Here is a 25071-nt window from a genome sequence, read left to right as displayed (position 1 = left end):
ATTTCTTTTCACATTCAAAGCGCTGTTTGTAAGAACAAGTCAAATAAAAGTTTAGTTGCAATGAACATATAACAAGTGAGACATGAGGCCTGTCAGAACGGTGGCATTTGCTGTCAAACAAGAAAAATACTGCCAGAGAAGATCTGCGTGGAGTTCTTCTCTCTTCTGTTTCATTCTCACTAAAAAAAAAAAAAAAATGCAAATGACAGAAAGGCAAGTAAACAAGTCACATAGGCTACTAAAAAATAGCTACCTGAGATTTTTTTTTTTTTCACCATATGCATGTATACACTTTAGCCACATATATGACATGACTGCTCAGTGTAAAAAATCCGGAAAACATTTCCAACATTGATAATAATAAGAAATGTGTTATCAGCATGCATGACTTCTGAGGGATCATGTGACACTAAAGACAGAAGTAATGGCTGCTATATTAGCTCTGCACTAAAAAAAAGAATAAATCACATTTAAATCACATAATGATATTTCACAATATTGCTGTTTTTGTCACAGGTGGTTGCAAGGTAGACGAAAATGATGAGTAATTCCAACGCAAAGTTAAATGACGATGATACAAAGATTAAACAGACAGGAAGGGCAACACACACTAAATGTAACATAGACCGAAGAGAGAATGAATGTGAGATCAATTTATGAAGCAAAAACACAAATGATGATAGTTAATAGGACACAGCACAAGCCAATGGACATGAATGAGAAGCGGGAAAACTGAACAAAGGATTACATGTTGTCATTGAGAATTGAAAACAAACTAAAAGTTTATGATGATGACACTAACAGAACATAATGGTTACAGTTTCAATGTGTGTTTGTTTAAATAAATGCACCCTGACAAGACCCCAAACTTTGAATGGGCTGCAGCTTCGTACCTACGACTGAATCACAGCCGTGTTGATATGTGGAGTCATATCGTTATCCTACTCATGTGATATTGCATTGCATTTTTGTCTGTATCTGTGTGTTTAATTATTAATAGTTTTAGTAATTTAATCATATTTTACAAGTATATGATATGAGGGGGGGGGGGGGGGGTCATAAATGTAGAAAAGGGGAATATTTTTGGTCCTCCAGTTGGCTTGATGTACTGGGTGTGTTACAGCTAAGTTTTTGGCTGTGTTTGGAATGAGATAAGTAGTGAAGCACTCAGGAGAATAAATGACACAATGAAGTGATTGTGATCATCACAAAGCAAGCCGACCAAGTCTGCACCTCCTCACCAGAAAAAGTGAAAAGAGGAAAGGATAGGCGATAAACTGCAGCACTGAGCAGGTGGAAGAGTGTATGTGTCTCTGTGTGTGGTGTAAAGCTGAGGCAATGAGCTAACGGTGTGTCTGACTTCCTGTAAGCATTATGGGACCATCAAAGTTGACATATAACTCACGGTGTGCGCAGAGCAGTCAGACAGGGATGAAAAGCATCACGGTCAAAGGAGTTGGGAGAACGTGGGAGTGGACAGAGGCATTGATCTCTCTGCCATAGTAACGGCACCTAACATAACACCTCTGACATGACAATTGCACACGATATGGATGCAGTGATGGCTTCGGCTACACCCTGACTGGTAGTATGAGGGAAAAGGGAATCTCACAAACAAAACCTTTGGCCTCAGACAAAATGGCCTGGGTGATAAGGGTTAACACATTTGCTGAGAGCTTCTCAAAGGTAAGACGAAACCCAGCGAACGTGACTGGTGAGAAAATGTTTCAGTCAGCCATAGGAAGCGCTCCTGGTGCCTTCTGACAAGCAATCCATCAAAGGGAACACACATACTCTCATATACACCAGTAAAAACACCTGCACACACATAGACCTGCAGGGATTTGTTAAAATAAATGATGGATAAGAAGAAAGGAAAAACATAAAATGAATGGGTTTTCTTAAGTATCTGATTAAGTGTGGCATTTAAAAAAGGCTTCTCTTCACCATTGGTGCTTCCAATTAGCCAGACGATCTCAGTTGACACCATAGCTCTTGTAAGAGCCAGACATAAGTGATGTCAAAGATGCTTGGATTGGAATAAAAATTTTGAATTCTTCAACAAAACTGAAGCATGCAATAGATTTAACCACAGAAACATGTTGTTAAAAGTTTGGAAAGCTATTTGGGACATGAGGAGGTAACACAGTCTCATCCCAAACAGTCATATAACTGACGTCTTGGGACGTCTTTTGACCATACGTCAATATCCGCCTTTTTAGGGCCCCCTTAAACGTCGGTAGATGGTGATCCCGGGCCGTCATACAACTGACGCTTTACCTTTAACGTCAGTTAGGTGACGGGTTAGGTTTTGGTCTGGGGTAGAGTTAGGATCCCATAACCTCATCTACCGACGTTTAAGGGGGCCCTAAAAAGGCGAATATTGACGTATGGTCAAAAGACGTCCAAAAACGTCAGTCATATGACGTCTTGGGATGAGACCGGGTTGGAGGAGGAGATTATAGGAGATGTTCAGTGGAGCACAGGCCTGCTTTAATGGGCCAGTCCCCTGTGAGAATCACAAAGACTCCATGCAGTAGATATTTACCGTTTGATCTCTCCATCTTATCTGTTTCTTTTTCAAATGACCTTGCTGTGCAGACTTTTATGCCTAGCCTTTTATTCTGAGCCATGATTGGATGCTCCTCTAAGCTTAGATCTGCGCTGTGTGATGGATGCATTTCCCTCACATTTATGTCCCCCCAACCCAGACAGCCACCAATGAATCTTCTGTGGTGCGACCCCTGTAAGAAGACCTTTCATGGAGACCTTTCCTCAAACACCCTTTTTTCCTCACACATCATCCCGGTTAGCCCGAGCAACACAAATGCGTTTGAGCTCTGGTTGTCCTTCGCTTGAAAAGCCTATGTGTAATGGCACAATGATCACATGCTTCTCTGTGGTTGTGCTATTACTCTGATTACTACCGCTCATCAGAATATACACCAATAAAAGGACTATAAAGAGCAAATAAAAACACATTGCCCACAGGATGCAATCAGCGCTTTTAATTTGGGAGGGCAACGCTGAATGCCTATGGGGAGTACATACTGCTGCTATGCCATTGCTTAATAACGTTCAGAGAGAGAGAGAGAGGGGGGGGGGGGGAGAGAGAGCACGGGGAGTGGGAGGGAGAAAGGGGATTTATCGCTGTACTAGGAAAATGATGGAAATTAAGAGCAAAACACAGAGAAAAGTAGAAATAGGAGCACAATGAAATAAGGTCCTAGGGTGAGGAGTGAAAGAGAAAGCCTTGACGCAACATTAAATATCCACACTGTGTCTCTTGCATAATTAATAGACGAAGGAGATTTTGAACAGAGGGCCGTCTGTGAGAAAGCGGCCAGGCGTCATATCAGATATAAATAAGCAGTGCCACCGGCAAGAGTGTAGATTAGAACACTCAAGCATTCAAAATCTCAGCTGTCCTCTACCGAATGCTGCTCATGTATGGCAGTCTGATCTAAAGAGGTACAGAAATCCATAGACAATTTATACAAATTTTGAATCTAGTTGTTAAAACACAGAGCTATTTATACAAGTGTTTTACAGTGTAACCTGATGTGGTTATCTTAGTCATATTAAATGCATACAGTAATACTTGTGTTCAAGGAAACACACAAACACATCAGATCATTTCAGATTGAGAGTAGGAAATATGTTTGCTGATCACTACCTCCAAATACAATCATTTTAAATGAAACTTATTATGCAAAATTCCCTTTTATAAGGTGTTTGAACACCGGTGTGTGTCTGTAGTGTGTGATAACAAACAACCTTTAATGGTAAAAATCCACTAACTCTGTAAAATTTTTATTTATAGTTCCCCTAAATCAAAAGCGTTCTCTTTAAACAAGCTGATTCAGGGTAAATTTAGGTATACGGCGTATACCCACTTCTTTTTTCAGTTGGCATTGCCGAAACCCACTTCTAAATCCCTTCTCATGCGTATCATTTGGTTGCTAATCCAATCTCGTGAATAAAAAGTCAGGGTTGTACCCCTAATATTAACTATAATTTGTTGCTGCAATAATTATCCCATCGCAATGACAACTGACCTTTTCGTCTGAACTGCTTCAGCACTCAAACACCTGCTCGTCAATGTCAAAATGTTGGAGACCAATCAAAGCATTCAGGATTTTTGTTCACAGAAGCACAAGCCAAGCGCTAATCCCAACACGGCGCTTCACTTCGGTTAACGATCATACAGAGCTAGATAAGATGCAAGTAGCTAAAATATATGGCTGTTTTTCGATGTTTTAAATGACCGACAGAAATAATCAGTTTGATCAAAAACAGTGGAAATGATAAGCTCAATTTAACAACACAAGCGCCCCTATTAAATATATTTCCATTATTATTGTATAAACATATTTGTATAACACTTCCTCGAATGTGGCCGACTTTTTACTGTTTGTATCACTCCACTTGTCTGTGTTTGCGCATTAAGCCAGAAGGCGGCAACAAGTGACTGTCTTTATGAGTGAGCAATTGAACCATTAATTAAACAATCAGATTAATCCAAAAACGTTGATTAATTTAGGAAAGAAAAAGTAGCTGACACTGGATAATATCATGTATGGGATATCATTTATTTATCATTTATTGCAATATCATTTATGGGATCTCATTTACATATATACTCATTTATATTTTCATTATACTCATTTATATATTCAATGAGGATTCATTAAATACTAATTTATTTGTACTTTTTTTACATTTCTTTGTATATTAATTTATGTATTTATTTATCTATTTTTTCGTTTTCACATTTCTTCGTATATTTATTTATGTAGTTATTTTAATTAAGTCAGCTTTGGCATTCCATAAATTATCACTTCACTGTGTCATCAGCAGTGCTCTGGATCTGCCCATTTGTTGTTAAAGTTTGGTTATTTAGAAAATGCATTATAAATAATAATAAAGCGATACCCTGTTGAAATATGTGAGATCTATTTAAACTGCAAAGGTAAAGTATAAATTAAAATTGTTGTGACCGATGTGAAGGGAGAGACTTGCAGAAGAGATAAAACACTTCCACAAAGGATCCACCTATCCTCGCTCATAACTCCTCTGGAAGCCTCTTCACTCCTCGATCCTCGCCTCCTCATGCAATTAGAGAATTGAGATGATGGCTGATCAAGATGGCTGAGCTCGATCAGTTTCCGGGTCATAGGATGGAGGACTAGGGAGCGAGGAAACGAGGAGGGATATTGAGAAGCACCCACAGCTATGAGTGAGAAGCACAGTGTCCGCCATTTTTGTATCCTCGCTGTAGCAGCTGGTGTTGTACAATGTCTGTGCCAAAGAGGCATTACAAGTGTTGTGTTTTGGGATGTAGCAATGCAGATTAGAGTCTCCATAGACTCCCTTCATTCAAGTCACTGAGTACATTTTGGTTCATTTGGTTATTTTAAAAAATAAATGTCCCAAAGAAAACTGCTAAAGTCTCATAAGTTTGGCCCTAATCCTTTTCTTCCATACTGCTTCAAAAACAAGAGTTGTTTTCAACATTGCATTTTCAAAAAGGTTGATTCTGAAAGATGGGTTAATAGCAAATATGTGCAAATATCAGACCCTGAAAAAGCATAACACGTCATATGTTGTCCTTCAGAATTGCCTTTCTAAAAGAGCTTGTTGGCACTCTGTACAGCTAATGTTGTTAAAGCTAACATTGTATCTGCCTGTTTTCGCTGATGCTGCCGTCACGTGGTATCAGAAATGTTGAGAATTTCCTTATTAAAATTGTACATTATGAACAACCATGAATTTTCCCACTTGAATAAGACAAGCTACGGACAGTTTCTGACATTTTCAGTGCATGAGATTATCCTGTATTGTTGTTGCCTGTATGCTGGAACATGAGCAATTGAAGCAATGACCTCTTCTTGAAAGGGGGCCAGGAGCACCAGCTCATTTGCATTTAAAGGGACACACAACATTTTTTTGCACATTTTGGCAATTTTAACATGTAATCCACCTTATTGTTTAGCTAAGATCTGGCAAGCCCATTTGTAATTTTAATGTGTCTGGCTTCAGGTGTCATTCGGTTATTTTTAGCTTGTTATGCTGCTTGATATTGTAACATGGTATTTCCTACCACATTATTTTAATGTATTGTCTTAATTATAAACACGCTTGTTTGTTGCACACATTTTACATTTTTCTGGACTTTGATATATTCTTCTCGTTATTTCCAAATAGTGGATAAAAATGTCTCGTATCTGGTAAAAAAAGGGCATAATAGGTCCCCTTTAAAATAATAATAATAAAAAAAATTAATACATACAAAATATAGTGGGCTCTCAAGATTTTGGATTCCACCTATTTTTTATAACATGCCATGAATGTGTTTGCACTACTCAGTTAAATATTTCATTATATAGGTTAAGCAATTTAATAGCTGAAAAGAGGCTACTGCAAATATGTTAAGCTTCAACAGTTTTTGAAGGTTCTTGGCAGCATTTCATGGCTTTTGTTCTGAGATAATTTCCAATCTGCAGTAAATCAGGTCAATTAGGGCTAGTGAAACTACAACTACTCCATCTCATATTGGAGCATTGAAAAATGCCGTGTATCTATCATTCAGCTCACGTTTAGGATGACGGAGATAGGTCTGAGTGATGTGAGGTTAGCTTCACCTCCATGCTTTCCCTTATCATGAGAGACAGATAATGTCAGTGTCCACCTCAGTGCTGATTACACTGTCATATGGCATCAGTGTCACTCTCTAAGCCAACACAATACCCCCCTGGGCCCATTAGTGGTGGCCTGGGCTATTTATGGCCTTTCCTCATCGCCCAACTGCGAACACATTCTCTCCTCTCTTTTTCATCGCCTGTTGTCAATTTCCACCCCTATTCTTTTATACAGTTCTCCTCTGTGAAAAGGGATAACTTTTGAAAAGTATACTGTAATTTATTTTTTTTTTTCTGACATAATCATGGAATTTTGCTTTTATTCTAATTGACTGTGCATGCGTTGGTTTTCGCAAATGCATTCTGAGGTACAGTATTATGCTTAGCTCTAGTAAATGAATACTGCACTGGCTTTAATCAATCCTTGATGGGTAGAAAATTAGACACTAATAGCTCACTAATAGCTTTAAACCTTACGTTTTTCTTTTTTTTTAATTAATAATAGAAATGTAAAAATGTAAAAGATAGCAGCAATGACAGTGAATATGTATCCTTCAACAATGAAAATACCAGGAACAAACGAAGAAGAAGAAGAAAAAAAATAAAGAAAATCCAACAATACAAAAGGAGAGTTGATGGAAATGGAATTAACAGTCTATTGTACTTTCATCTCTTTTCATGAACAGTTGAACATGACTGCAGTAGGATAAGGGGCACAGTCAGTGGAGTGGAGTAGGATCTTTTTGTAAGCTCTTTTTTCATGATTCACATTTTATGTATGGCACTGATGTCCAGGCAGCGAGAGAGATGGTTTCAAAGAAAATGTGCTGAAATCAGTACTACAGTAGCACATTTACAGGAAGAATTGCTTACATCTTATTCACCAAGGCCATTTCAACTGAAAATCCATTTCACTCATACCTGTTGCAAAACCTCTTGGATTTACAAGTCAGTAATATAAATATAATACTAACTGAAGAAGACAGCCAGGCTTTATTCAAAAAAGTCCAGCCCCGTTATAATAGCAACAGCTTTCTGGATATGCTATCAAATGAGGAAGGGAAGCAAGATATTTTCACAGAGAAAGGATCATTATAACTTATCATATGATATAGATACTGTATATTCTGTTATAAGGATCCTGCCTCTGTGAAACTTCTTTATGTTACTAATATATATATATATATATATATATATATATATATATATACACACCCCTGCCCCCCCCCCCCCCCCCCCCTTTCTGAAGATGGCTGGACGTGGTTTGCTGCAGTGGGTTAACTCACTGACCCTCAAACACAGCTGAGGCCATGGGCAAACCTCAGCGTGGAGTCTGACCAGCAGATGTGCTTCCGCAGCGGCCCAGCTGCACACCATGTTAAAGGCCCAGAACCCCCTACTTTCTCCTCCATCTGCCACAGCCACAAACCACATTACATGCTCAAGTATGAAACTATAAACTGTTGGAACCTACCAGACAAATATCACAGCTAGCAAAAATGTGTTATGACAACGTTTTGCTAATGTTCCCATTGAGCTATGAAAATATTTCTAAATGTTCTCTGAATGTTCAAAACATGTTTTAAACTTTTTTTTTTTGTTATGCAAACGTTTGAAATTAAAATTCATGTCGTTCCAAACACATATGACTTTTATTCATCTTCGTAACACAATGAAGATCTTTTTAATAAAATCTGAGTGATTTCTGTTCCTCCATAGACAGTTACGCAACTGTGACTTTGAAAGTTCATAAAGAGATAAAACTAATTTATATGAATTGAGTGGTTTAATCCAAATTTTCGGAAGAGACACAGTTGCTTTATATGCTGAACAGGTTTAATTTAGACTTTTATTTAGAAATAAATATTCATCAATGCACACATCAGTTATGATTAATAGAAACTCGAGCATACTTGACGAGTGAGAAGCAATGAGGATCATTCTCGTGTGTTACGCAGCATGTTTGAACTTCCACAAGAGGTTTGTTCTCACGTGGCAAACAGGTTTCATTGAGCTTCAATTTATGTTCGCTGCTAAATATTTAAATAAAAATTAAATAAAGATAAAAGCCCAAATAAATAAAAGCCCAAATTAAATTTGTTCATCATATAAAGTGATTATGTGTCTTCAGAAAATTTGGATAACCCCTCAATTCATATGGATTATTTTTAAGATCTCTTTACAAACTTTTTGAAGTGCCATAATGGTAGTTGGGAGCTGTCAATGGAGAGTACAGAACTGACAAAATAAATAAATGAAAAATAAATGACTACGGCGGGCATTCTATTAAGTGTAAAAAAAAATATATAGGAAATTCATTTTTTTTTTTTTTTTTTTTTTTTCCAGTGTATAGAAGTGTACAGTAGTATTTTGTTCACTCTCAGAAAATCCATAATATTTTCTGGAAAAAAAAAAAGAAATTACCATCACATTTTTTTTTTTTTTATCATAACAATTTAATATTTCATAATAAAAACTTGTACCTTTAACTTCTACACTTATCTTCACTTAACCTCTGTAGCACCAGTGGTATGTGCACATTTTATTTACGTGCAGCCCTGCTTTTACCCTATGCCAAAATGAGCTGCCGACAAATATCTACATCTCTCTTGGCCAAGCAATCATGTATATTCATGGTCTTGACATGAATGAAGTCATTAGAGATAGAATAACAGCAAAGTAGAATAATTAGAAGCTGGTAATTACTGTACAAAAAAAACAAAAAACAAAAAAAAAACTACATACTGCCTATGGCTTTGACAATTTCATGTGAAAGCAGTCTTGGCGTGATACTGAATGTAAAAGCATGTACCTCGGTATAATTAGACCACAACTCAAGCTGCCCTAGAGTGTTAAAGAGAGGCAACAAAAGGAGATGACTTTATCTGCAGATTGCTTAAACTATCAAAGCAGGGCAAATGTAGATGCAATATTAATTATTAATGCACATTTCTTATATAAAACTTCTTTTAGAAAACAACTTTTTTTTCCAGTTGTTTGTTCAACTGTATGTGAGCACACCTTTTATGGCCAATCCAGATTGTGATGAAGTGAGCTTTAAGCATGACTCCACCCCATGTATATTTATGGAGCCTTATCCACCTGTTTCCACGGGGCGCTACTGTAAAAAATAAAGTAGGTGCAACTTCCGGTCAGGCGGCGAAGGTATGATACCAATGGTATTTTGTGTGATTTAGCGATGAGGCTCTGTGTTTTCCGGACAATGTTTTACTATTTAAACTAAGTCGCAAACCTTTATGAGAGATGCCGTTACGGAGCTCAGGGACAACATGTGCTGTTCGCGGTTATACATAGTCCTATAACCGGACTAAACTAATTCAGTGGCAAATTTTATTATCCAACAATCTTGGACTAAAGATTTTAAGGATAATGAAGTTGTGTGCCCTTTTATGGGTATTTCCCCAGCTGGTTAAATGCTGGGGTGGCATAGTCGTTATTTTAGAGTCGTTATTTAATATTGGAGAGCACAGCCTCTCTATATCGCCACAATATCAAGGCTCAACTAATGCTACACCTATATTTCTTGGAGAGATTAAAGCATATCAAGAAACTTTTGAGCCAGACATAATTTCTGTTTGCCCATGGGTTGGCAGCTGAGGAAGTCTGCTCTAAAGGCAGTAATTTGTCAGATGCAGGGGTGAATGTAATTCAAATGTAAATGTTTAAACCATGAGCTTCATTCATTAAAAGCCAACGCAGATGAGAACGGGCTGTAAAAGCTATACTGAATAAGCATTAAAGGAATATTCCAAGTTAGGCCTAATCCACAGCACCTACATGAACAACCTAAAAAACTTTCAGCGAGGCACTAAAAATAGAAATGAATGAGGCTAATATGTAATCAATAAAATATTCACTGTTTCAGTATAGCCACAATATGTAAAAATGTGTATTAACATGATTTTATTGTGAGAAAAAAAAAAATCACTTACCAACCTTTTTGGTGTAAAGTTATATGGAATTTTACAATTTCACTGACAACATAACCATAAAACACAGATAATGACTATTTACATCTTAAATAATAGACGACTTGTAGCAACAGTTGTTTTTTTTAATTATAAACTTTTAATTTATTCCAATAGACACTTTTACCTCCACTTTAAGTTCCTAAGTGAATATTTATTATTAATCAGATGACATGTTTATTAGAGAATAATTTTAAGAAAAAAAAAACTTTTGACATAACCATGCACATGAATACACACCTGTAAAATAAACCCATTAAAAATATTCCAATACATTTTTAGCGTATTTAAGGCAGTGTGCAGACTGTAAATGTACATGGGCTGATAACTTAAAATGTGTGAGCAGTATGCTGGAAATGTGTTATCTATTTCCATAAATATGCCTCAGAAAATAGCTTCCAAATCATTGTCAAAAATCCCCCTGACAAGACCTTATTTATTTTTTACCTGCCAGGAATATGGCGTGCATAATCAGAAATGTTATTAGAAGAACAGACCCCTCGCCTGTTAGCCCTGTTACCGGAGCTCGTAATAACTCTGAAAATGCAAATGAACTCTGGGTAATCTATTAATGTCACTTCAATTTTATATCAGCACTCCAATTTAGCAGATCCTGACACATTCCTGCGCACTGTCTCCGTACACGGGTTCATTTTGCCAGGAAAGAGCGGGCACACAGCAAGCAGGGCGGAGGAGCCATGTGCCATCTGTCTATTCCCGACTTTATTACCGACTCCATAATGAAACCCCCGTCGCCAAGGCCTCACACACACTCGACTTTCAGATGACAAAAACAACTTTCGCCGCTTTATTTTTCCTTGTAGCAATTATTGTCATTCACACCTTCTTTCGTGGAAAGGAGGAGGCATGGAGGACTCAACGTTAATTACCCCAATAGTCACTTCAAGTAGACTTGCTAATTTCAACAATGTAACAATCCTCTTGTCAGCAGCAGAAGGCAGGGTGCTTTGTAATGCCAGCATATGGTTTGAAGACTTGAATGGGGGATTCGCCTGCTTGTACTTGCCTGAGAGTCAAAGACCCCATTAGTGAAAAAAACATACTCCGTAATCCAATGACATTTGTCCAATCCATGAGAATGAGTTTTTATTGCCCATTGTGGACAGACCAACGTCAGAGAGTAATCGTCTTAAATTATTCAAAGTTAAATTGAAAAAATTGGATCATTTCTGGAATATACATACAATATTCTGGGGGAGAAAACTTGCATCCATGAGCTTTCATGAAATGTTATAGTTAAGGTGAAGGATTTGTCTCGCCTCACATGGCCTTATTTATTCTTTGGTCTCTCGAGGCTTTGATGATCTAAAGATCTTGGAGATTGCTGATGGCATTATGCAAAGTACAGTAGTATGCAAGCATTATTTGTATATTAGATGTATTATATTGCATTATTTTACTTAAACATACTACCCAACTAAAAAGAACTCCATGAATCATTAGTTTGAACGATGACTTCACGCTACCATTGGTTTATCTTTCTCTTTAAGTGAGTTTACACTATAACAAACTAGTGTTGTCACAACACTGGAATTTTTTTTTTTTTTTACTTCAATATAGTACCTTGAAAATTTTCAATATTCAATACTATTAAATAGTACTAAATACCTGATAACAAAGGGAAAAGATTATTTACTTTTGACCACACTCGAAGTAGACGCATCATGCCCAGTTGCTCTGTCTAAAAAAAAAAAAAATGTTGGGAATGATGTGAATGTGAAAATAAAAGAGACTTGTCACCTTACAGGGAGAGTGAGAAAGCATATGGTAACTGAATATTGATACTGTGGAAAAGGAGCATTGTCGGGTTTAATTTATTACAAGTAACTTTTTTCGTGTCACTAATATAATGCATTACTTTTAAATGTACAACAAAATATCTGAGTTACTTTTTTAAATAAATACATGCAAATTACTTTGTTTTCCCTCTTATTGACTGACACCTCTCCTGTCCCTATGCTGAGATAAATCATGAGTAAGTGCAGAGGGGTTGTATGCACAATGCACAGTGTGAACATAATGGTCATTGTAGTTCTTGACTAAATGTTAGCATGCATTTACTTATCTCGATTGCACAAACACAGATTCAGTATACACCAAAATGAATAAGCAACTTATTATCATAAATATGTTAAATTACACAAAAATACTTTATGTATTTATTCCCACATTATTAATCAGTGTCTTTGCTGCTGATCTTTGATGATCCAATTCAACCATACTAACAAGTGTGTTTTTTCTACTTCTGAAATGAGAAATGAGAACTTCTCCTGCGTCCAGTGGTCCAGCAAGGTAGCACAACTGAAAGGTTTATTTGAGCTAAGCCCTTTACTATACAGACACATTTGCTCAAAGGGGCCACAAATATATACTTTAGCCAAAAATATAACTTTTGTGTTTTTGTTATTAAAAACAAACAAGCAAGACCAGTCCAAGTGAGAAAAAAGTTATGTAAAATGCATTTTTTTTTTTCTCAACAAGCCACATTTTGAGCAAAAAGCTGAGAAAATCACATTCTTTGTCAATGGCTGCGTCCAGATTGGATTCAGAACGATGATCAAAACATAGATGTCCATCAACACCCCCAAAGGTTGCACAGTCCTGCATCTCGTCTTGAGTCAACATTTCATTCGTGATTTATATGCTGTTTAATGTTGATGATCGCGTTATTTTACATACACCTAATGCTTGTTTCTGCTTTTTCTTCACATGTCTTTTGATCAGGAGATTCAGTACTCTTTCAGAAGGTTCCTTTTGTTTGGAACCCAAACGAACCTTATAACTTCTTCACAAAACTTCTTGTCAGACCTTTATTAGAAAACAAATCATGCGACATCAGGGTGAGAAGTAAACTTCTGTGATTTGTGTACATGAGACAGGAAATAAAAGAGGCTTCCTCATTTGTCTGTTTGTTGTTTTTCTCTCCCAGCCAAAGAGCTTTTGATTCTCTCTATGAGAGTCTCCCACAACATAAATACTTTATAAGACCAAAACAAGTCATTGAGAATGTCTTTCAAGCAAACAAGAGAACATCAGCTAATGTTTAATTGATCAGCAATGACAAAAGGAAAGAACAATCGTGAAAGAATTCAACTTCAGGCATCTTTTGCTGTTTTCCCTTTCCTGCCCTCCTCCATCATCACTGTGCTTTTCACCCTCACCGTCTGCTGTATCCCACACTTCACTGTCAAATCCCTCAGAAAACTACACAGAGGATTTCAATTGAGTGCATTAGTCTGAAAGCAGAACAGAGAGAAATACTCTCACCTATAGCTTCAATTCTGTATGCTCTAAGTGCTCAAAAAATATGACAGAACAAACTTAGAGGAAAAAAAGCCCATATGAAGAAGAAGTCAAGGTTTTAAAGGAAACAAGGAAGCCCTGTGTTACACATGACTGGGTTACAATGTAAAGAAGAGCGATATTCCCCTAACTGCATTCTATACAAAAGAAAGCCTCGGGAGTTAAAAAAAAAACACACAAAAAAACACTTGAAGAACACACCAGCTTTAGTTCTGTTTTCCATTAATCATTTTATTAATGGCACTTCCTGTAACTCCATGTACTCTCATCTATAATCTATATTAATGCATATAGTTATCCTGTCTGCGCTACATAACTTCATGATGTGTATAAACCATCAACTGCAAAAATGTCATGAGTTTAGATTATTTATACAGCCATTTATTTGTGCAAGACTTGAAAAACACACAACAGCCTTCTGTATACTTTCCTGAGAAAAATGGGATTTCTCAGCATAACACGACATGCAGTGCACATTGCAGCACAACACGGTTTTCAGAATGTCATGGGGGTTATAATGAATCCCTTAAGTGGCACTATTATGATATTCCCTTTACTGCCTTACTTAAGATACTTAAGATCCATCTCAAGGTCAGGCACGGGATAGTACGGAGAAAGCTCAGTATGAGCTCTATTTAAAACTAGTCTTAAGGAGACATTCATTAGAATGCATTGCTACAAATGTGTGAGAACTTACACTATGAATACACTATGTACAGTAGCTTGAAACACAAAAAGCTTTTTATGGTGAAACGCGACAATCTCAGTGGTGGACTCCATTATGCTTCAATGCTGAACATTGTTCACTAGTTTGTAAGGTTACAATATGACTGGACACCAGCATACAGGGCCCTAGTTTGCATCTGTGCAAAGCGGACTTTTCCCTCCACAGACGCACGCCGGTAAACTAGGGAATTAACTTGCGCTCCCTGAGTGGGTCGGCGCAAAAAAGGAGGCATGTTTCGGCGCAAACATTTCCTGGTGCTATTTTGCAGTTCCAGAAAACCACTGACCAGAAAAAAAAAAACCTAGTCTAAAGTCAGTGGCGCGTTGCGCGTACATTCAGATGCTATTTTAAGCGCACATGCTTAGGCATAATAGAGAATGTGAACAATGCGCATACACTGTAGATGATTCTCTCATCTACACAGATGCATTTTACTTTGTGCAAATGACAAATTATTATAAGGAAAACTATTAAAACACGAGGGAAATCATTGTTGTGTTCATGACGATGGGAAAAATAGGTATAAACCAAATTATCATATACTGCACATGTTTAACCAAAGCTAATTTGGCTGGGTTAGTCCCATCCCCAATGTCACTTCTCTTTCTTTTACGGCCCTGATGAGAACGTCGATCTCCTCAGCTGTGAACCTATTGTGAAGCGCGCCTGGTAAATGCGCCGTTGTAATAGTATGCACCATGGAACAGGAGCACCTCGTTCATCACGCTCTTAATGGGAATCGGATATGACACTCTTATTGGTTTGTTTCGCGTTACGCCCAAACCACACATATGAATAATGAAGCTACTTCAGACCAACCCCTTTTAGATTTACGTTGAGCGCAAGAGTCATTTATCCCACCAGTAAAATAGCAACAGCGCCCAAGATCCGCCCAAAAAGTTACTTGGGCTTTGCGCTTGATACTTGTGTTTCAGATCGTTAAAATGGGGTCCATAGTGTTGTATCAATCTTCAGACACAGTAATGAGAAATTCCTGTCACCTCCTATTTATTTTTGTCTATTCTTAGATCATGGCATCTTTATTTCTTTTACTTGTGTATTTTGTCAGAGCTTTTGTCTGCTTCGTTTCACTGTGAGATAAAGTGCCCCGTGTCATTGTTCAGATGAGACAACCCGGAGATGATGAAAGGAGATCACTCACCCACTTGGGACATCTCTGGCACTGAACCTTTGTAAGGCCCCTCAATGAATTGTGGGGGGTTGTCATTGATGTCTTGCACTTTAATGATGAACTCTGACGGTGGTTCCAGAGGATGGTCAGAGTCTCTGTCGACGACCTGCGCCGTGAGTGTGTACTCGGCCTTCTCCTCCCGGTCCAGCCTTTTCATGGCGTGAATGTCTCCCGTCTTCTCGTTGATGGCAAAGATGGTGCCCGCCCCTTCCCCTGCAAGCACATACTTGATGTTCTTATTCCCCACGTCCAAATCCGTATGGAGCTGAAACGAGAAACAAAAGAGGAGGTTTCAGGCTACTTCCAGATGTAGCTAATACCACTCGAGCAGGACCAGATCAATGCCTGTAATCAATTGCATAAAATAATTATAGCACAAGTGCAGAGGTGCACAGTCTCTTCGAAATTCTAGTGCTTTACTGTGATGGCTGAATTGTTCAAAAAAAAAAAAAAGTGGTAAAAGGACAGGCTAAGTCCTGGATTTCCAGGAAATGCTTGGGTTGTGTATCCCATCTATCTGTCATTCACTTCTTCATACATCGCTAGTAGAGAGTGGAGGTCAAAGCGTTCTGCTCACACCTGCCTCAGGGCCCTGTTACCAACTTGAAACCAGTCATCAGGTCACAGTTCCAGAACGAGAAGGCAATTGGGCTGTGAAAAAAAAAAAAAAATGTGGAGGATGGGGAACTGACGGACAAATACCTGCCAAGGAAAAACGAAAAAAAAAAAAAGCTTAACGAAATATTATATCACTTATTTTTTTTTTTAAATGAACACATTTATATACTCTATGCACGAACCCTGCTGACGTATGTCAGAAAGAATCTCAACCAGCTTCTTTACTTCCGCAAAGGCGCGTTATGTATATATAAGTATATAGAGGCAAAACTTTAATAAAATTAATTTTCTCAGAAACGGAGACAACGATTTTAGAAACTGATTCGCTAGTCGGATTCCGCATGATATGTGAGAATACTCACCCTCAAAGTGTTGATGTAGCTCGAAATATATAATTTAAATAACTTCTCTTTTTTACTCTAATGTGTGACAGCAAACTGCCTCACAGTGTTGTTAACATCATTCACGTTAACTGCAGAACGTTTTTGTAAACAGCCAGTGTAATTTGACACTATCTCCACCTAACACAAAACCGGCTTCTGACGCACCGGATGTAACTGGGCGTGCTGAGACAAACCCGAAAGCGATCGAACATAGAGCCTATTATTGTTTGTTCTATTTTTTTCTTTACAATGCATCACTGAGCATTTTTTATTTTATTTTAATTGTATATGACACTAAAAATCAAGTATCAGATTGAAGTTTGGTAGTGGAATTACAATTGAATCGCTGATCATCTATTATTTATGATCATCTATTTAAATACAAGTCGTATTTGTTTATGTTATATACCATGTTGAATTTTAAATCATATTTTAAAATATACTAAAAAGCAGTTATTTTAAATTGTACACTGTAAAAAACAAATCAGATTTAGAGGGATGAGTCAGTTTATTAACTTGACTGAACTAAACAACAACACTCTCTAAATGTGTTGCTAACAAAAGTTGTTTTGTTGACCTTACCTAGATTATCATGTATTTGTTGTCTCAACTTTTCAAATAGAGTTATCTGAACAAATGATTTAACATTGATCCATATTGTACCACTTCCCAGCATGCATTGCAGCTTAAATGGTAACTATTATTTTAAAATGATCATAGCTTTGCATTTACTGGCTTAAATTATGCTGCTGTTGTTGTGGTCACTGTTATTTAGCTGTCATATTTGTCAGTTCATGTTTGAGATTTGTGTGTTGAGGTACAGTGTGCAGTATGTGTATCTTATTGCAACTTTTATATATCCAATACATTTGCCTATCAGGGTAAAATGTTTGCCCCTAGTTTTAAGAGGCAACTAATGTTAATGTCATACAGTTAGCATTGCAAATCAAACAAGGAGATGAAAGAACATTTTTGTAGCCCCTAGCATTGTTAAATGCTTTAATCTTTAGTTGCCTAGACAAGGATATTCAAAGGACTGCCTGTTTTTTTTTATTGTTTTTTTATTGTTATTATTACTTTGATTGGAGCAAATTAGTTGAGGTAACTTAAGTTGACTGTGATTGGTTGCTTTATTTTCCAAGTTAGATGACTTTTGTTGTTTCACTGTGTTTTTGATAAAATAACAGCAACCTTGGCAAGCGACTTCTTTCAAACTTTTGAATAGCCTTCAAATGATCTTCTTTTGTATCCCACAAGTAATAATTAAATATATGGGTTCAGAATGACATGAGTCTGAGTAAATAATGAGAGAATTGTCAGTTTAAGTGAACCGTCACCTTAACATTATTTTTTTTTCTCCCAAAATCTATACAGCAACTTTCGTTCCATTTATTGAGGTAATATATATATATATATATATATATATATATATACATATGAAGAGTTCAGATGCAAAAGCCTCTAAGTGCCATTTGAAATTTTCTTCTAGAATGATCATTTTTATCAAGCTTGTATATTTAAGTTCAGTGATTTCACTTAAATTGCAATGATAACCTATTAATTGTTATTTAAGTGAAATTACTGAACTTAAATATACAAGTTTGATAAAAATCATCATTAAAGAAGAAAATTTCAAATGGCATTTAGAGGCTTTTGCATCTGAACTCTTCATATACAGCCTGGTGTGAGGTGGAAGTACACTTGAGAATGCAGTAACAAGGACAGCATGAGCTTTGAAATGCAGACTTCAAGAGAAAAAAAAAGAAAAGAGAAAAAAAAAACACTTTTTTTATACATTTTATGCGTATGTTGTCTCAGCGGTGCCGTTTTCAGACACTGACAAAGCACGCACACTTAAATTGTCACACCTTGCACTTTTCATGATTGTCCTATCATTCCACATGAAATATATATCTCATTAACACATCAGCTTCACAACAGTCTTCATTCTACGAAAACCCCTAAATGAGCTCAAATTAATGATGTGCATTTTCTGGTGGGGATTTTTTATTTTTATTTTTTCCCAGTGATTTTCACTTTATGCATTCAATAAAATTAACGATAATAAATATTAGTATAGATTTCCGTAATGAACAAAATGTCGCAGCTGCAAAACGTCACTTCCCCCATTTGTTCACCACTTTGCCCTATGTATACAACATTGCAAGCTTGTGCTCACACCAGTACCATTCTGACGAGTGATCACTTAATCTCAATGTGCAAACAATCGACTGAAAGTATGGCTGTGGAGGGGAGGCAGTCTGTTATTATCCGTGTTGCCAAGGCAACACCAGTGCGCTAACATCTGACGGCGTCCATATTTTTTCCGTCAAATCTTTTAACACACATGGTCTGGTAATGTTTTTGTGAATAGTTTTGGTTCAATACTCCTACAAATAAAGAAAAATCATTCCGTTAACACTAAAAGGGTGAAAGAAGGTCAAATAATACAACAACATTCCAATGTTATGTTAAACTTATAACAAAACACTTTGAGTATGACACTGGAAAATAGGTATTTTTAGCTAAAGAATAACAGCAAAAGTGAGATATGTAAAATCCGTGGCCATCTTAAACCTGCCAGCACATTTGTGTGGATTAGCATTCAGAGCTGCCCGACTGGAGCAGAGGAGAAACAACGGTTGGTTTTACACCCGTCTCTCCATGTACCTCTGCCGTGGAGTACAGCTTTTATTGTCAATTGGGGAAAAAAATATGTCAGTGGCTGCTGGAGATGAACCTTTATAGTAGCCTGAGGAACAATCAGTGGCTCCGTAATGAGGACCCCTCAATCCCCCTACGCCTACCGGCTACACACTAAAGTGGAGCGTTAAGCCGGACATAGCAAATTAATGATTTTGCCTCTTGTCAGGGCAATTGGCAGAGATGACGTGAGTGGAGAAGAGAAGATTCCCATCACCTACAGAGATATGGTGTCACTCAGCTTTAAAAAAAAAAAATGTCAGCAGAGCCCCAACCCAAGGACCCTCTCAACAGTCAATTAGGCATGCTTTAGGTGCAGAGGTCTGTTTCGTGCATAGTGCCATCTGAAAGGGTTTGTGGAGATCATGCATGTTGTAAGAGTAAATCCACGTAATGGATTTCAGAAGCAATGCCATCTATATTTTAACAGCCACTAATGACATTTATTATTTCTAATGACATTTAATTATTTATCATTAATTATTTCTGCTCATTATCAGCATCGCTATAATTCATGATGAAGTTACAGCCCTTGTGTTTGGCACATGGAGCTCATGTGGGAGATGTAGGTTCAAATCTAGTCGTGTGTTGTGTCCAAAACTTATTTCCCTCTTCCCCTTATTATTTCTCAACTCTCTACTTTCACCATCTGCTATGTAATTTCCAACACAGTCTCATGAAGATGTGTATCTATACCACGAATGTCATTTCTCGTGGGATTTATACGCCAAAAATGTTTTTTGTGTGCTTATGCTACGCACTAAAAAACCCTGGGGTAGGTTTAGGGGGGAGGGGGGTGGGGAGTTTGTGCGTATTATACGCCAAAAACTGCTTATCATATGCACGCGAAAAACGCGTACCATATACACGCAAAAACTGTTTTTGGCGTATAAATGCCACGAGAAATGACATTCGTGCTATAGATACGAACTTTCATGAGATCGGGCTCGTAATTTCACAAACCGAAACTATGAATAACGACAATAATATATCATTTAACAACACTATACTTCATTTATTCATTATGGTTTTTATAAGTTGAATTTGATGTTATCATTCAACACCTTTTAAGATAACTCTTTATTTAGTATTATTTATGCATATTTCTCCTTCTCATATACAGTTAATTGTTTAAGACTTTGAAAATGGGCACCTAAATCTGAATACAAATACTTTCCTTAAGAAAGAGAAAGGATGCTGTCTAATTAGTCTGTTCTTAAATCATTACATTACCCACTGATACTTGTTTTATCAAAAGAGATGTCACCTTCACTCTTCTGCCAATAAAAATATTTTTTTTTTCACGTTTAATAGGTTCCACCAAACACAGTGTGCAATTGAAACAATTATATATGCAATTTTCTGAGTATATGTAATATGTTTTTTATTTTTACGTTTCATACTGGATGCATTCAATAAAACAAATCCTACCTTCAGAGAATATAAAAAAAATGCCCTGATGCAAAACAATGAGAGTAAGCATGCAAGCTTGACTAATGAATACCACACGGTGCCTTGAATGGAGTGGCTTTCTCCGTAACCTTCCTAGGTACATGATTACCCTTCATGTGCTCCTGATTTATTCTTACTGTGCTGAGATGGAACCACACAGGGAAATTGTTATTGTCAAGCAAACCAAATGTAATCAAATCAAAAACAGATAGATTTGCATGAAGACGATAGAGCTACAGATCAAGATACAAGACTCTGTAAAGGAGCTTTATTTGTGTCCAGATAATAGACATTGAGCTTCTAATTTCATATTTCAGTGTACCGGTAGTCTGTTCTTTCCCTCACTTAAGTTACTGAGTGGCTGAATGGACTGTAGACTGCTGCAGGATGTGATTACCAATTCTCCTGTTAAAACATGCATTGATTTCACACAACACCATCACAAGCAACATGTCATGTCTGGCCCGGGACAGCTCCTTTTTAAGACTGGCTGTGACTATGAACTTCTGGTGTGCTAAAAACTGAACTGATATTCATTGCCATAACTATTATTATTATTATTATTATTATTATTATTATGTGTTTAAACAGGAGAATTGGTATTATACTGTACATCGTGTAGACATCCACCGTCCATAAATTAGTAAACAAGTAAATAAAGGAAAAACTGATTAAATTGAAATATGACAATAAATTTAAAATACATTTTCAGGTAGGTGTGATAATATTAAAGGTGCATTATGTTATTTCTCAAAGTCGTAGCTGAAAATTGTTGATTTTTGAATTCAACTCAAATAAACACACTCCTCTCCTCATTGCTCCACCTCCAATCCTAATCGCACTGCTCTGAGTTGTTCACAAACCCTGATTGCTGGAATGTGAGGCTAGTGCACTAACAAGGACACTAAACAGTAAACAACAAATTCTCTAGCATTCATCAGCCTGCACATCTCTCACTAGCTGGCCTCCGTTACACACGCAAAGAAAGAGTGGATGTCTATTTATAGCAGACGTGCAACAAAACAATTATTCACGAAAAATAAAGTGAAGATGATGAACGAACGAAGCACAAAAAATTTACATAAATTCACAAGAGTAAATATAAACAAGAGTTTGTTGTGAGTTGCCAACAGCACAGCAGCTCCAGACAAACAATGACACTCAACCCAGAGTTACTCACATATGGAGCGAAATCAAAGCAACCTCCGCATCTGTTTTCAGGCCTTCCCACTTCACTATCTCCAGCGCTGGAAAGCTTTTCTAATATTAACGCGGGTCATAAAGCTCTTTCCTAATCATAACCCTCCATTTTCTAGTAATATTCTTATATCACTGACAATGTTACAAAAGCTTTGGTCACACTTTAGTTTGGGATCCAATTCTCACTATTAACTACTTGTTATTAGAATACATATTCCTAGGATATTGGCTGTTTATTAATAGTTATAAAGCACATATTGATGCCTTATTATGAATGTTCATATTCTACATCCCCAGTCCAACCCATTTCCTAAACATACTGAACTATCTTAAGTAGTATTTTGACATTTATTGAGGCAAAAGTCATTAAGTATTAGTAATTAGTTAACTAGTTAATTATTAGCTAGAGAGACTCTAATCTAAAGTGTGACCAAAATTTTCTATTTCAAATAAAAGCTGTTCTTTTGAACTTTTTTATTAATTCAAAAAAGACAGTTTTCATTAAATATAAAGCAGCACAACTGCTTGTTTTTGATAATAAATGTTTCTTGAGCAGCACATCAGCATATTATAATGATTTCTTAAGGATCATATGACACATGATTACATGAGTAATGATGTTGAAAATTCAGCTTTGTCATCTTGGGAATAAATGACATTGTAAGATATATTCAGGCAGAAAACAGTCATTTTATGTAGTAATATATATATATATATATATATATATATATATATATATATATATATATATAATTGTATTTTTGATTAATCAAATGCAGCCTTGGTAAGCATCACACTGACCTGAAAATGACATGCCAGTATGTCATGTTCATATTTATTTTCCAGCATTTCCCTAAGGCCAAGAAGTTATACGGAGTCATTAGACATGCAAATAACTCATCCATCTCTCCTTGGCAGAGACCAATGGACTGATTTTGGAGCTGCAATTATCATGTTCTTTTCTTTAAAGTGTCTATTGGATGTCCCTACAAAAGGCTTCAGGGACAGAGGGGGGTTCAGTGCTCAGGCGGCACTATCTGTCCTCGCTGTCTGTTCTAATGCAGAATTACAGAGAACTCTGTTTTAACATGTCACATCATGGCAGAGTATAGATGTGGCAACAAGCAGTTCCTTTGTCTCTCACAGACTGAAGACTACATGCAAACCGAATATGTGTGTGCGTGTGCACAAATGTGTATGTGCGAGTTTAGAAGTCTCGAGTTTAGAAACCAGCAGGCAATAGGCAAGGGTTAGTTTCATACACAGAAATACAAAGGGTGAGCATCCTTTCTTGTTTTCCCCTTAAGGTGTAGTGTACATTTCATGAAAGCCATACTAAATGATGAAAGCATCTTACAAATTTCACAGGTCCCAAAACATCATTGTTTTGCTGCACTGTTTTAGCACCTGTATTTCTAGAATTTCTTTTTTGGTGTGTGCCGAGGGCAAAATTGAGCAGTTTACCCAGCATATAAATTCCCACAGCAGATATTTATTTTACTTTCATCCTCTTTCTTTGGGAAGACAAATAGAGGTAATCTCTATCTTTTGAATTACTTTTGAACCCATCATCACGGTGAAAAACAGCCTGAAGAATATACGTACCAAACCCTAGCAGAAATTTCGAGATTGTTTAACATATACAACAACTGTGAAAAGAAACCAATCCTAACTGTAACATATTTAGAATCCTGGAAGTTCAGCTGGACCTCAAAAAAAAAAAAAAAAAAAAAATGGACCCTTCAAAATGAACTTGGTCAAATTACGCATCCATTTTTATTCTCTGTCTGAAATGCCCATTGGTAGTGTCAACAGAGATTTCACGCTGCACTGCCGGCACATCAGCTCACAGCAGCTTTTCCCCCCTTACCTGCAATTTACATCAGAGTGCATGCATTGTGCGATTATCTGTACTGGTGAATGGAATGGAATGACTGAAAACTCTAACAATGTGTCATCTACTCACCACCTTTGACCATTTACAGGCTCTGGATTTATATATATATATATATATATATATATATATAAAAGTATAAATAAATAAATAAACAGTGGGGTGGATTTGAGTATTTTTTTTTTTTTAGCTATATAGAAATTCATGAAAAAAAAAATCCTGTTTTATCATTAATTTAAAATCTCTGTTCAATGTCTTTTCTTAGATTGGATCAGTAATCTAAGAAATGAGTTTGAATTCAATGAATTTGATTCCCAAATTTGCAAACGGGATGCAGAATTAAAAAAAAAAATCCTTATATTTAAATCTGAATTATGTACAATTTCAAAGTAACCATATAGAAATACATTTAATTTAATTTCATATAACTGTTATGTTTAACTAGAAATTTGAATGTTGGCTTGAGGAAGCCTTGTTATTTTCAAGCAATAAAGCTTTAGTTACACACAGACAGAACAATAAAATGACAGAATGAAACAATGATAGATAGAACAGACAGACAGAAAGATCTATTACAGGCAAGTGTGTTTGGACAGGTTGGAACTAAACTGTGCAGGACATTGGCCCTCCAGGAGCAGGATTGGAAACCCCCTTATCTTATCAAAGGGACTAACAGCAAAGGCCACTCAAACACATGGGGCCCTTTCTGTCAATGAAGTCCAACTGGAAGGAGGACGGTTGGTGGTGTCCCTGTATGCTAGGCCCCTTCATGTTGCCCCTTACTGGGAGATGGATGCTGGCTGTCACACTCGCCTGCCTTTGTTCTTGCCAGATGCAAAGGGGTCTTGAGGAAAGTGCCCAAACACTCATCAATCTCACTTTTGCCCTGTGCTCCTGCCTTTGCTCTTACACGTCCCAATAACAATTTAGTCACAACATGAGAAAAAT

General features: G+C 36.9%; 1 protein-coding gene across 2 annotated transcripts in view; it reads right to left on the bottom strand.

The window, feature by feature from the left end:
- cdh8 (cadherin 8) overlaps positions 1 to 25071 on the bottom strand; it is a 96179-nt gene that overhangs the window by 38162 nt on the left and 32946 nt on the right. For both annotated transcript variants that reach the window (XM_039669559.2, XM_089129367.1), the window contains exon 3: positions 15844 to 16138. In XM_039669559.2, coding sequence (XP_039525493.2) covers positions 15844 to 16138 — 295 coding nt within the window. The remainder of the gene's footprint in view (positions 1 to 15843; positions 16139 to 25071) is intronic.

Source organism: Pimephales promelas, chromosome 1, assembly GCF_988280905.1.
Source record: "Pimephales promelas chromosome 1, fPimPro1.hap1.1, whole genome shotgun sequence".
Lineage (NCBI taxonomy): Eukaryota > Metazoa > Chordata > Actinopteri > Cypriniformes > Leuciscidae > Pimephales > Pimephales promelas.
This window is presented reverse-complemented; position numbering and strand designations above follow the sequence as displayed.